This window comes from Lottia gigantea (assembly GCF_000327385.1).
Source record: "Lottia gigantea unplaced genomic scaffold LOTGIsca_6, whole genome shotgun sequence".
NCBI lineage: Eukaryota > Metazoa > Mollusca > Gastropoda > Lottiidae > Lottia > Lottia gigantea.
In genome coordinates, this window is record NW_008710049.1 from 1648192 (window position 1) to 1662510 (window position 14319).

Below are 14319 nucleotides of genomic sequence, written 5' to 3' on the forward strand. Positions count from 1 at the left end.
AGAAACCAGGGCTTAATCATCTACACTTGACAGAGGACTCTGAATGAGACCAAACATATAGATACTAATAACAAAACAGTAGAATATCCTTTTATTTCCAGGGAAAACAGTTGAATAACTTCTAAAGAGAAATATAGATTTCTTACCTGATCTGTTTCTACCCTCATTATCTTCTGTACCATTAAATTACCTAATTTCATATCTAAATAATTCACTCCATTATCACTTCGATAGCTTCGTGTCGACAATGTTTCTTCAAATGGATGATACACTATCACTTCCTACAATGACAAATCAGAATTGAGTTTTATAAAAATCGTACTAAATAGCAAAAATATTGTGTGATGCAATTCTCAACTCAAAATTACAGGTCTCAAAGGAGAGTTTTTAACCCTTAAATAAACAAAATGACATATACCCTGAACTCCAAGTAATATATAAACCAATGGCTTACAACATAAACACTTTGTGACTTGGAGCAGTTAGTGTTGAACGAGTTAATATGATCAATTAAGCTTCATAGTTCTCCTGCAGAAAAATCAACAAATGTGATACTTTGAAATCTATTTTCATAAAATAAAAACAATATCTTACCCTAGTTTCATGTTTTAAGAAACAAACACCATTTCTATTGACAGCTAGTATACATTCTCCAGCAGTGTTTGGAATACTCTGAAAGTAGATATATATATATATAGAGACCTGTGAAGCCAACATTCATATATAATATTTTTGTCAACTGACTAGTCAATATGATATAATATCAATGTGATAATTGTGCAATTGAAATAAGTATCAAATATTTACCTTAATATGGAAGAATACTGATCCAAACAGATTCCATTTAGATAGTAATTCTGAAAATAAAAATTTGTATTTATAATAGAAAACAGAGAAATTAACAGTAATGTCACAAATATTGTTCTTATTGTGATGTGAATGTCAGAAGGCAATGTCTTCTGTCTTAAATATCTGTGATGTGTCCCTCATCTCCTGGGACTATTTGATGAATACAGCCATGACCTGGTGGTGATGCATTATGTGATTTACATTTTGTTTAGCAAAATTTTAAGATCATTATTAATTAAGATGAAAATGTTGTATTATTTATCATATTTGATTGATATTTCCAAAACAGAATATTCACATAACTGATGAAATAAAAAATATTTACCAATAAACTGAGCTCTATAGGCTATTGGAGGTCGAGATGGTATTTCTTTAATTCGTGAATGAATCATGTTCAACCAATTCTGTGGTTTAACATCAGGCATATTTAATACAGTGTTTGGTAGCAGAATCTCTAAATCTCGTCTGAAATACATGAAGACATTCATTATTTCTGTAAAATGTGTAAATTTAAGTATAAACAGTAGAAAAAAAAGATTTGGTTCACATGGGGAAGCATTAGATTCACCAGAAGGCAGAGATTATGTAGAAAGGAACTTGGTTCATATTGGGTCAAATTCTGAATAAAAAGAGCTTGGGTTCTTGGGTTAATGAAGAGTTTGGTTCATCAAGATCATATATAAAATGAAAATGAAATGAGAGATAATATTGTTGAAAAGCTCAGTTTAACATGGGCTATTGATTATGACAAGCTATGGTTCTCCAAGAGAAAGGATCATGTAGGTATTTGGGTTCAATGTAGATCATGTAGTTGAGACTACAGGAGCTTGAAAGAAACATAGGGCAAGAATTATGGATTTGTCAACTTACCGGCTTGGTACTGAACTGTGATCTTTACTCTTATATAACAGTGCTCCCATAGTTACCAGATCTTCCTGTAAAAACAGTTAGAAAAATACAGTTAATTTGGGTATAATATTGAAGTACAAAATCGATCTCTTTGAAAAAGGACATGGAATTTTAGATTATTTTGACAATCATTGATGTAACTTCACAAGAATTATAATGCAGTAATGTAAGTTTGGATATAACATATGTATACTTACAAATGTCTCTCTGGCCAGTATACCTTTTGGCATTTCAACTAATAACCCATCCAAATAGTCTAATATACACTGAAATGAAAATAATTACACATAATTCAGTCCAAAATAGTAACCACTTATTTCATAAATCATGGGGCAAAATGCACATAACATTCACATAATCTGATTTTTTAATAATTTTGTTTTACACTAGATTTTATTACTAGTTTTAAATAAATTGGCCTAAAATTTTGCATGATTTTTGTTGCTGATGCTTCAAATTCGTAAAATATTAAGATTCCCCCATTTATGCTTAATAAGGATGTATATGTACTGTGAAGAATATAAACATTAAAAGCTTTAAGTTATGATATTTCAAACACTATAACAGATTGGTTTAAGTATCAATTCAATATACTCACCTGTTGAAATATCATATCAATATAGACCTCATTATCTGAATGGTGTATAGGGAAATACCAGACTGTTCTTTGGAAGATTAAATCATACATGATCTGATTTCTAACACATTCTGCTGTAATATCTAATACATACTCATCTCGACGTAACTTCTTAAAACCACCATCTCCTGGAAAAACACAGAGAATGAAGAGTTAAGACTGGTTAATTTAGTTAATGAGTCCAAGACTTAGTTTCAGTCAATTACCTAGTACAGTGAATATATTTTTGCACATCTGGCTCCAAATCAAAATATAAACATGAACAGTCTACATAATTTTGGGGAAGAATAAATAGAAATTACAAAACAAGTTAGACACTTGTTGGTATATATTTTGTTATGTTTCATTCTCTTGTCATTACATCTGATGATGACATGTGTATTTTAAAACATATATTTCTGTTAAATATAAATTGTGTCTAAAAGTTTTTCAACAACAAAAGCATGCAAGTTTAAGTTTCTATGACGACTATATCAGCAGAAATGTAAATCTCTGAGACAAATAAGAAGCCTTTCTAAATACTTCAAAACAATGTGAATTACAATAACTTACTTGATCGTAAAAATAATGTGTACTCTTCAAATTCTACAGGATCAGAAATATTCAAATTTCTACAAATATCTTCAATAGCATCTTGTACTACCTGAAATTTTAATCAATTCATTCATAACAGATTAATAACTACTTTTTATTATTTAGGTATCTATCAACTTTTTTAATCAGTAAGGAATGCAAACCTTTTGTAACAAAAGGTGACTGCAGAAAATAGAGGTCTGCTGCTGCTCAAATAAATAAACAGTCCATTCAAATATACCACCTCAATTCGAAAAGAAATTCTACGTACTAAAAATATGTCATAGATTTACCACATAAAACACATCAGCTAGTGGACTATCTAGATGATCATAGAATTCAGTTGATAAAATAAGTAATAGTGCTTACTGTACAAGATTTAACCTGTATCATACCACCAGATTGACTGGATCCACTATATACAAACGGGAAACGTTTACAATTTCTACCATCCTACAATATATATATAATACAACAGTCATTTTACCATAACACTATATCTAAAATCAAATTTTCAATGATTAAAATGATTCAATCAGTGCTTAAATCATGATGTTGTTTTACTCTATCATTTCTGATGTCCAAATAACATTGGTGCAATTATCAAAGCCAGACTGCAATCCTCTGTACATGTTGTTGCATTGCAATGATCCCAACCAGGTTCTTTATATGGTAGTTTACAATAGCCTTACCCCTAAAGCTTGAACTTCTTCTCGTAATGGAACATTCTTCCTTCCACCGTGACGGAATGTTTTTCTTAGATTCTGTAGACAAAGTGTAGCAGCAACTACAATATAAAATACAAAACATACTGAAAATGATGATCAATAAAAAGTTTATAGGATGTAAAAGGTTTGATGGACCAAATTGACTAAAGATATTTTGGTCATTTAATTGTGGGTCATTTAATTGTGGGTCATTTGATTGCAGACGATTTCCCATGAAAAACAAGTAGTATTACTTCAGTAATTCTCTACAGTATATGTAGAAATTAAGATCTTAATATTTAACTAGCAACATACCACAATAAGGTCTGGAGATATCGGAGGAGTTTGTCTCTAAATATTTAAATAAGTAAGGTCGAAGGTTATCTGAACAATCGTAGAAGGCACAAATTATAGCCAGTAATCTCCATCCACGTATAGCACTTTTCCTGAAAAAATATAATATATCATTATATCGGACATCTAATTTCAATTCTGTCGTATGTTGTTTTTTAAGATTAATCTAGGTTCAATAGGTATTAACTTCATCATTTCTTATACTTTCATAAGTTAATATGTACCTCTAAAAATATGATCAATGGTTCATTATTAAAACAATCACAATACAGTGAGGCCCTGTTTTTCTGTTCCTGATAAAATCTAAATTTGAATATACTTACTGTTTCATACTTCTATTATTGGTTGTTTGTTTACATAGTTGACAGAATATTTCATCTCGTAACTCTGGGTATTTATGACAACTCTGAAATACAGTGATAATGGCATGAAAAATCAGCATAGCACAGCATAGATCAAATTATTTTCTTAGCATTGCAGTATTTAAGAGATGACATGAGTTTGTTTCTAAAGATTTTTAATGAATATCACAAGAATTATAAATGGTTATAAAGTGTTGAATATTGATGCAAAAGTACAAAAGAAATGACAGAGAAAATTGACTTATATTTGAATATCATAAACTGAGAACTTACCTTCAATATTTTAATAACACAATCATAGTCAGTCATATTGCCCATCGGATAGTCTCCCATAAACCTCATTATACCTGAAATATAGCCAATGTCATCAAGCATCAAGCATCTCAAGAATGCTAAGCAAAACAGTCGTAGGATTTTGAGTTACCTAAAGCTATATTTCATATTGAAGACATAAGGACATCAGAATGTATGAACTAAAAGTCTAATGAGGTACTGTTTTTCTCTCAGACAAATTAAACATTGACAATAAAATATCAAAATATACTTACAAATAAAACATTCTAGAGATATTTTATTTAACTCTGCTGAAGGTAGTTTTAATAATGATGCTTGTATAGGAGACTGAAAAAGAAAATCGATTAACTTTCAAAACTGGGAAATTTTCAAGTTTTACAGACCAAATATTTCCAAGTGACAAAGCTAAAAATGACGATGGCAAGCTATATTATTCATAGATACATCAAATATTAGACCATAATGTTCACAATAGGAAATTTTCAGTTTCAAACACAAATACAATACCATTGTAAAATTTTACAGGATAACAAAATCTAAAATATATTTTTCAGAGGCCTTATTCACAAAATCTTAACTTCAGTGTTCCAGTCAATCGATGATTAGTTAATCAATATTTGTTAAAAATCTGGATTTTATCTTATCTTATACAAGGATAAGGCCTCTGAGCAATATTTTTCAAATTCTATTATATCTTTATAACTTACTCGTGTCCATTTGATAAGTTCAGCTTGTTCTCTCCAACTCCAGTCACTTCCTATAGTTTAAAATATAAATTTTAAATAAATAATGCTATCATTACATCAATATACAACAGAGCAATAAGGAGTATTTCAATAATTCAACCTACTCAAGCTTTCTCAATCTGTGCAAATTCTGTCATTTGATAGCAAACTACAATTTTAAATAAACCCCTGTTAAAGGAGAGACTGCAGCTTAAGTTCAAGAGCAAATGAAAATTGATTTGCTTATCCAACACTGTCAATGTTCAAATATTAAGAGCACAAAGAATGATGTATGAAAATACTATAAGCATTATAAAGCAAGTTGAGTGCAAAATTAACAGTTAATGTGCATTTTATGGTTTTAAGAAATAAGCATTGCAAATTCAACTTCTAAACCCAAGAAGATAAATACCCCCCTTTAATTCAATATTTCAAACTAAAAAAAAAACATTTTAAATAAAATTCTGACTTAAGGAAATACATCAATTTACATCAATTTCAGTGACTAGCAAATGTAAGTGTTCACAACCTTTTTCTGAACAAGTTACTCCTTTATGAACACCACTGTACAATATGAAAACATAAATTCATCAACTCATGACTCTATTCTATTCAAGAGCTGTATGAGTATTGTGTTCTTATTACAAAAAAAAAGCCAACAAACAAACAAAAATATGAGTCATAAATTATATGAAAAACCATATAATAATAAAAATAAAAAAAAATAAAAATATCTGAACCTATCTTCTGATCAGATAACAGAACAAGTAATATAAACAGAGTGAAAGCAGACCATCACCTTTATTATTACTCTTGTGATGATGTCGACGTGATAAATGTTGTAAATTACGAAGTTTCAGACTCTCTATTAGTTTAATAGTACCCCTGATAGATCCATCATTGGAACGTAACATCTCATACCTAGATATAATATAGTATAAGCTTTGTGATTGGTTAAATTAAATTAGCAGGTTATTTCAAATTGGCATGATATCAGATTATTCACATTCAAATGGAAAGATATTTAACATTCAGAAACAAGAACTGTCTTGGGTATCAATGCATGTATAGCTAACTGACCAAGTTGTCCTATTTTCATCTAAATCTCGACTTAGAGATGTTATTTTAAAATGTAGAATTTTGGAAAGTTATCTAATGCTTATTTTCTTAGTAAATTTGTGATTATTTACCACAATTGACCTAATTTTACCAGTATATTAATTTTAGCAAACCAAAGAAATATAACAATTTTTTTCTTTACCAAGATTGAATGTTGGAATAAACTGATGTTGGCCATTTATTTGTGTGCATTATGATTAAATACATTGATTAGGTGAGCTGTGCAGTCATTGGCTGAAATAAAGGTAAATTTAGTGAGAGCATTAGGTTAATCATGTGACATCACTTCTGCAATTTCATTGGTTAATATCTTTACCTTGATTAGGTCTGCCGCCATGTCTACTGCTCAAAAGAATAGAATATATAAAATAAACCATTGAATGAAAAATAAAATATGTGTCCATTATGGTCAAATTCATTTGCCATTAATATCTCAAAAGGACTGAATTATAGCCTTTACACTTTGCCTAGAAATGACTGAATTACTAGCCTTTACTCTTCGCCTAGAATTGACTGAATTACTAGCCTTTACTCTTCGCCTAGAAATGACCGAATTACTAGCCTTTACTCTTCGCCTAAAAATGACCGAATTACTAGCCTTTACTCTTCGCCTAGAATTGACTGAATTACTAGCCTTTACTCTTCGCCTAGAATTGACTGAATTACTAGCCTTGACTCTTGACCTAGAATTGACTGAGCTACCAGTCTAATTGACTCTTGACCTCTCTGATATATTTTTGATTTGAAATCATGAAGAGGGCTACAACTGATCAATTGTTATATTCATTTGAATACAAGCCATTGCAGTCAGTAAATAAGGTGTTTTTAAAGAAGGACAAAAATTTTACTCAAATATGAAAAGACTTTAAATTTCACCGATCTTACTTGTCTATAGTTTCCCTGAAATTAACCATTGCATATTCCATCATAGAATATTTTCCATCATGGATGACAGTACCAACACTGGATTCACTTCCATCATCACCAGTTTCCTACAAACAAATTGACATCAAGTTCATAATCTACCTCAGACAATTGAAAGTATAAAAGTTTATATTAACTTATATTATTCAGTTTATATTAGATTAATGTACTCAGTGTCAATCCTCTTAGTCCCTTTTGCATGACCTAGCCATTAGATTTTAAATCCCAAAAAGAGATCGGGATAGCTGATATGATATAAAAAATAATAAGTATGATATGACATTGTCCATTTAGAATCAAATCAAATAAGTATTTATTCTTGAACATTATGTCACATTACAAGATGAAATTGATTTTAAAGTTTGCTAGTTATGAAGTATAGTAATAGTTTGATAGTAATGAAGAATGTGCCGTGACTAAAAACAGTGAGAACAAAAGTGATGAAAAAAGTTTTACTTCTGCAAAATCCATTGGAGTTAGCATAAATGTGATATCCTATATGAGCATTAATGGTTGGTAGTTCTTTTCTCATGAGACAAAATGAATAATCTTTATATGTTAATCTAATTTTTATTCTCAATTCACCTATCCTGATAATGAGAAACTGTATATTGTAAGTAGAGAGAGCTCAAGTAAAGAAAGATAAGATGAAACAAAGCATATATAAATTATAAAGGCCTATTCTACATTACTATATATATATTGAAGACAAAATAAACAAAATCCAGCTTAACTCACTCTGCTAATTTGTCTCTGTACTAACACAGCCTGTAAAGCAAAAGCAGCAATAAGCAGCTGGTTAAACTAAACATGGATTAACTAAAATTCTAGCACTGAACCAAACATATAATCAAATATATAGGTCCTGTTAGTCTCCAGCATATCATCTGTCATTATTTTATAGTACACATTGTTAAAATAGCACTTTTATATATAATTATGGATATACAATTATCATTGATATAGTGATTTAAAAGTTAAATTCAATGAAAAAAACAAGCCAACAGGTTAAAGGACAAAACAGTGGTAAAACTCAACAAAAGCAATTAAACTTAATTGAGGTTAAACAGAAGTGATTGAAAAGGTAATTAACAAACAAATTCTAATTAACATAAAATAAACAAATAAACCATTATTCACCCGTGATGCATGGACTTCTACCTCATGTCTCATCAGATGTTTGACGTTTTCAGCTGGGAATATACCAACTATACCATGTAGTGAACCATATAACCATCCTGAAATACAATACAGAATACTGGTGCACTTCATTTCATTACTGGAGCACCAAGCACCCATCTCTCCTCCGAAATGAGATGTGTCTCAGTCAAACTCTTAGGTTTCAATTAAGCTGGAACAAAGTAACAACATAAATTAATCCTTTATTTAAGCTAGGTTTTTTTCCTGAATTGAACTTACTTCACAGATCTGGAAAAGAGTAATTTCTATTAGGATTTATTGTTTTATTAAGTACTGCCCATTGTTATATCAAAATTAAATCTGTGTTACATTACCTTGATCTAGATTCATTTCGGGATCCATGAGTTTAATGATATCACCTTTACGGAAACTTAATAATGTTGATTCTCGTGTTACGTAGTCACGTAATGCAACTACATATTTATTACCCTGCAATATAGTATATAATACTTAATAACATAATATGTTATGCTGTTGTTTTAAAAACGAATTAATGTAAATTTATCATCAATAGAATCTGAAAAATTATTATACAAATGCAAAAGTTAAGCAAACAAATATGCATGTTATAGTAATTCACTTTTTTTGTATTACATCTGACTGATAATCAGAAAAGTAAGTCTTAAAAAGTCACAGCTAACACTGACCTTCTCACTTTCACTACAGAATTTATCAATCATATTCTTCAGTTGCTTGGCCTGAAAATATAATCAATATGAATAAATTTAATTGTATATTCAATAAAATATCATTATGCCATTAAATTGAAATTTTCAAACTCATTGGACAATACTTTGCAATACAGCCTATGCATTATAAGTAACAACCTAAAATAAACTTCTTTTAATTGACCCTCCTCAGCTGGTTGGGTTGAGGTGTAAGAAAGTAATGAATCAATTTAGAAATAAAATATTTACCCTTGGTGTAAAGAAGAGTACTGATTTGACTTTAAGATTAAGTTGTATTGTCATATCACTAGGCATAACACAATCTACCACATCTTCAAACCTATAATATAAGAAATTTTTAATTCTCTGATCTTTATATGTTTACATCTTCTTATTAATCGATAAAGTTCATGATAATATGTTGATATGTAAGGACAGACCAGTTATATTTTTCAACCTGCTTTCCCCTTGTCATTGATGTAAGTCAGAGGGACTGAAAAGTGTCTATTGTGTGCAACAGACTGGAATAAGGTAGTTACTGCTGCTGTCATGGCAAAATTTCTCCCATTGCACACAGCTTTACCTCATTCAGATATACAGCACCACATGTAAAATTTAGGTTAAAACCTCAAAAAAAGCTTTCAAGATCTAAAGAAATATAAACATACCTGATATCTTCAATAACCATTAAACTATCATCTATTAAACTTCTTTCTCTAGTAACAAATCTAATACCAGTATGACTTACTCCTAGATATTTTATATTAGAATAATGTCCAGTCGACTGAAAATATATTTATAATCTACATAGTGTTGTTATGTTTTGATATTAGAATACTACCTAGTTGCCTAATCTACTAGAGCTTGAATAGACCAAATGAACATATCCCTGTCATAATCTGACCAAAGATCACAACTTCTAGAATTTTCCTTCTAGAATCTCAACATAAAAATCACGCTGTTTATTTATTATTTACTTATTATTAAACAAAAGCGTCTTTTTTGTTGAAACTTTTCTACTTACAGCAACAGGGAAAAGTCGACAGAAATAAGTTGGCCATTCTTTAGCTGTATCAACTATTATCTTTTTGGCCTGTTGACTCACTTCTTTACTTAATACATTATGACTGGAAATACCATACGTTTCTATAACAAAAATAAAACAAAGTTCACATTTCAAATATCATAGATTCAAAATTTCCATTTATAAGTTTAGCTTCTATTTCTGAAGATATTACTGATTTTGAATCCAAATGCAAGATCAACAAAATCAGCAGCTGTAAGTTTATATTGCAATGGATTGCCCAATCCAGTTTCAAGATTTTATTAAAATTTTATTCAATAAAATAATTGCTCTCATATTAAATCATGGAGCAAGATAGTATTAAAGTGTAAGTCAAGTGTATCAATACCTACCCAATGTACTTCTCATTTTAACCTTATCATCTTTAGTTATTCTGATACAAGCATTATTAAACACATCCTGTACCACTTGACAGTAGATTAAATGTAGAGCCAGCTGGTTGTCTAGTTTCTCTTGTGGTAAAAATACCTACAAATTAATATTAATATATCAATCAGTTAATATATCAAGATTCGAACCGAATTCCACTATTACAGGGATTTCTTAATTTAAAACAACTGTTGGGCATAAATACAATTGTTCTCACCAGATCTACTGATCCGTTTTTCAGTTTCCTGTGTGCATATCTGTGATATTTCTACTAAGTCCTATTATGGCTATGTCAAGGCTAACAACAATTAGATCTGAACATTTTTAATTGTTGTCTCTATATAGTAAAATAATGATGAAGGTCTACCTCTTTTCTAACATGAAGTTTCCAAGGAACAGGACTGTAGGTTAAGAAGAAGTTTTTCTGTTGTGTATAAAGTTCTGTTAGAACACGTTCTAGAGCAATATAATCAATCTTGGGTTGTTCTGGTTCTATAACAGGAATATGTGTCTGATATATAGGTTCTGTAGTTGTTATATTCTCTGTTACTCTGTTAATAGTTTCTGTAGTAGTAGTTGTCTCTAAGTTGGAAGGTTTTGGAGGTGGTGGTCTGTCAGGTAATGGTGGTGGAAGAGCTGAAATGATAAATAATAAGTACTGTTTAATTATATCACTTAATCTACCAGGAGTACCCTGAGACTTTTCATGCATAAGTTTGAGGCTTATGCAGAGGGGCAATCTCTAGGGTGCTCAATAAGGGAAATATTGTAACACCAGCATCAACAACAGTGCATAGTCTGTTACATCTGACCTGCCAATGGAAACAAGTCCAAAGTGTATTGAGGATTATGGAAGAATTAATGAAATGATCTTACCAGGTGGAAGAGGAACTGCTGTTATAGCTCTAGCAGTTGATGCTGTTGAAGTTGTCTTCTTAGCTGTTTCTGTAGTTGTCGTCTTTTTGGCAGGTGCTCCTCCTAGTTTTACCTCCAATAATCGAAGAGTTTCCATATGTGTTGTTTCAACCAAAGATTTAGCACGTTTCATTGGTGCTTTCTGAAATCAGAATTTAATTTCTTATATGTATACAAAATATACAGTGTTCTCTGTGAATTCTAATATCTGAGTATTTCGACAATTTGAATGATCCAACATCTTCTAGAATTCTGTTTTATTTCATTTCTTTCCTTAACTATCATAATGCAACATTAAATACTAAATGAACTAAAGTGAACCAGTCATTGCCTTACTACCCTTGTAAACTGATGCATGGTCAGAGATTCTAGGGCATTTGTTGGCAATAAAACTTCTTTTATATAGCAATTGTAGGCTGTATCTTACCTCTTCCTTTTTAAGGATAGATTTTGGTTCTTCAGGTCTTTTCCATTTACCTTTTCCAGACATTTTTTCTAAATCTTTAGCAACCTGTTCATCAATATCCAGTTTTCCAACATTTCGCATTGCATGTTCAATTTGATCAACTGGTGGAGGCCATACTACACGTCCAATACGAATTGTTCTAGCCCGACCATCTGTGTCTTTAAAGGTGAATGTTCCCCTCTCTTTATCAATCATTGGTTCAAAGTTGGATTGCTCTGGTGGAGGAGGGGGAGGTGGAGGTGGGGGTACTGCTGCCTGATTGTGAAGTTTGTGAACCATTTCTGTTGTGGTAACATTGGAAATTGGAACAACAGGGGGTGGTGGGGGAGGATGAGCTACATTATTGGATTGAACACGAGTCCTCTCTTCAGTTCGGACTGTTACTTTAGTAACAGGTTGTTGTTGATGTTGTTCAAAACTACTTGAGCTAGAGGCACCATTGAAGCTTGCAGCAGCAGTTGCCACGGAGTTGTTTGTGGCATTACTAGAAGTTTGTTGTTGTCTGAACTTATAGCTTGGTTGATTCATCAAGCTTTGTGCATTATTGGCAGATTCAAAACTATTTTTGATAAATGAAACTTTCTTAGGAGCAGTTTGTGGACCAACACTTGAAGTTACTGAAGATTGGGAGAACCCTGCTGCTGATCCAGGAAGTTGGTTTGTTTGAACACTCATACCACTATTAAAGCTATTGGAAGGGCTTAGTGTTGTGCTAGCAGGAATATTAGATTGTCCAGTTTGTATTTGTTGAAGTTGTTTCTTTAAAACCTCTTGTTCAATAGATTGCTTCAGAAGCTGATTCTGGAGTTCTTGTTGTTGAAGAGCTGTTCTCAGAGCATGTGTTGTAGTGGTCTGCTGTTGAACATTTACACCACTGGTTTGTTGCTGTTGTTGTAAGGCTGCCTGCATCAAGGCTTGTTGTTCTTGTTGCTGTCTTTGAGCTTGAGCCTAAAAAAAAACAAACTACAGGTTATTTTTGTTTCTGAGATACAATATCACATCCATAACCATTAGTTCCCATCTCTTATATACACACTGTTAGATGTTAAAAATGTCAGCTAAATCTTCTACAATCATGTGTTATATACAACAACCAAATTTCCCATTTTTAAAAAGGTTAAAGGTCAAAGCAAAGTATTAGGATATTACAAGATAATGGGAAAGGATCAACACACAGGTGCAAGGGATAAAATTTCACACAACACAACATCAATGCATCAAATTTTTCAAAAGATGTTTCTATTGTCAAATATGTTGTCTCTAGCTGTGTCCAAGGTGCTCAATAAAATATCTATATGTTAAAATGCTCCTGTTATGAATCTATGATATTCATAAGCCCTGAAATATTCCCAAGGTGAAAAATAAGTCAAAAGTGCTACTGTAAGTCATTCATGAGTAAAAAGTGCTCTCTTAATTCATGCGTTTCTTAACCACAGTGGTTAATTTACTATTCATGTGTCAAATATGTTTATTCGCATATTACAGGTGCTCCTTTGTCAAATGTGTTCCTTCACACATAAATTTGTCAAAAGTGTACTCTAATATATTCATGTGTCAAATATGCTTTTTAGCATATCTATGTGTTAATTATGCTCATTAGCATATCTATGTGTCAAATGTGCTTCTAATCATATTTATCTATGTGTCAAATGTGCTCCCTTATATCTTTATGTGTCAAATATGCTCTCTTATATATGTATGTGTCAATCATGTGTAAAATGTGCCGCCTAAAATACCAATGTGTAAAATGTGTGTTCTGTGATCTAAATTTTCTAAATCTAAAAGCTGGGGTAGTATACCATTTGTACCATATAAGCCTGAACAGCTGCCTGTTGTTGTTGCTGTTGTTGAAGTTGTTGTTGTGCTACTAGTTGTTGTATAGCATCAGTATTTACAGGAAGAGTTGATGGAGGTAAAGAGGTTGGTACAAACGCTCCCAGTGGAAGTGGTATAGTTGTATTCTGTAATATATATCAAGACATGGCACTATTTTAATTTCAAGGAAGAAAGTCTGGGATTCTGCCAAATGTTCCTGCTTAGGGAAATCATTACAGTTTTTGGATGATAAAATAATCATTCCAACTAATCCAATTGACAATACATACATAGCAATCTGCCTCCTTGATTTTGAAGCCACATTTGTGAAAATGTAATTCCACGAGAG

At 31.3% G+C, this 14319-nt stretch overlaps 1 protein-coding gene across 1 annotated transcript in view; it reads right to left on the reverse strand.

Moving 5' to 3' along the window:
* LOTGIDRAFT_229291 (hypothetical protein) overlaps positions 1-14319 on the reverse strand; it is a gene marked incomplete at its 5' end in the record, with an annotated part of 32394 nt that overhangs the window by 1707 nt on the left and 16368 nt on the right. The window contains 28 exons of the mRNA XM_009063839.1: positions 147-281; positions 595-672; positions 808-857; positions 1175-1314; positions 1720-1784; positions 1956-2024; positions 2357-2523; positions 2948-3038; positions 3338-3421; positions 3661-3755; positions 3991-4121; positions 4353-4435; positions 4665-4738; positions 4940-5012; positions 5393-5442; positions 6210-6331; positions 7415-7521; positions 8615-8691; positions 8968-9082; positions 9301-9351; positions 9571-9661; positions 9990-10105; positions 10346-10467; positions 10738-10873; positions 11142-11410; positions 11651-11831; positions 12117-13103; positions 13955-14116. Of these exons, the coding sequence (XP_009062087.1) occupies positions 147-281; positions 595-672; positions 808-857; positions 1175-1314; positions 1720-1784; positions 1956-2024; positions 2357-2523; positions 2948-3038; positions 3338-3421; positions 3661-3755; positions 3991-4121; positions 4353-4435; positions 4665-4738; positions 4940-5012; positions 5393-5442; positions 6210-6331; positions 7415-7521; positions 8615-8691; positions 8968-9082; positions 9301-9351; positions 9571-9661; positions 9990-10105; positions 10346-10467; positions 10738-10873; positions 11142-11410; positions 11651-11831; positions 12117-13103; positions 13955-14116 (3921 nt within the window). The remainder of the gene's footprint in view (positions 1-146; positions 282-594; positions 673-807; positions 858-1174; positions 1315-1719; positions 1785-1955; positions 2025-2356; positions 2524-2947; positions 3039-3337; positions 3422-3660; positions 3756-3990; positions 4122-4352; positions 4436-4664; positions 4739-4939; positions 5013-5392; positions 5443-6209; positions 6332-7414; positions 7522-8614; positions 8692-8967; positions 9083-9300; positions 9352-9570; positions 9662-9989; positions 10106-10345; positions 10468-10737; positions 10874-11141; positions 11411-11650; positions 11832-12116; positions 13104-13954; positions 14117-14319) is intronic.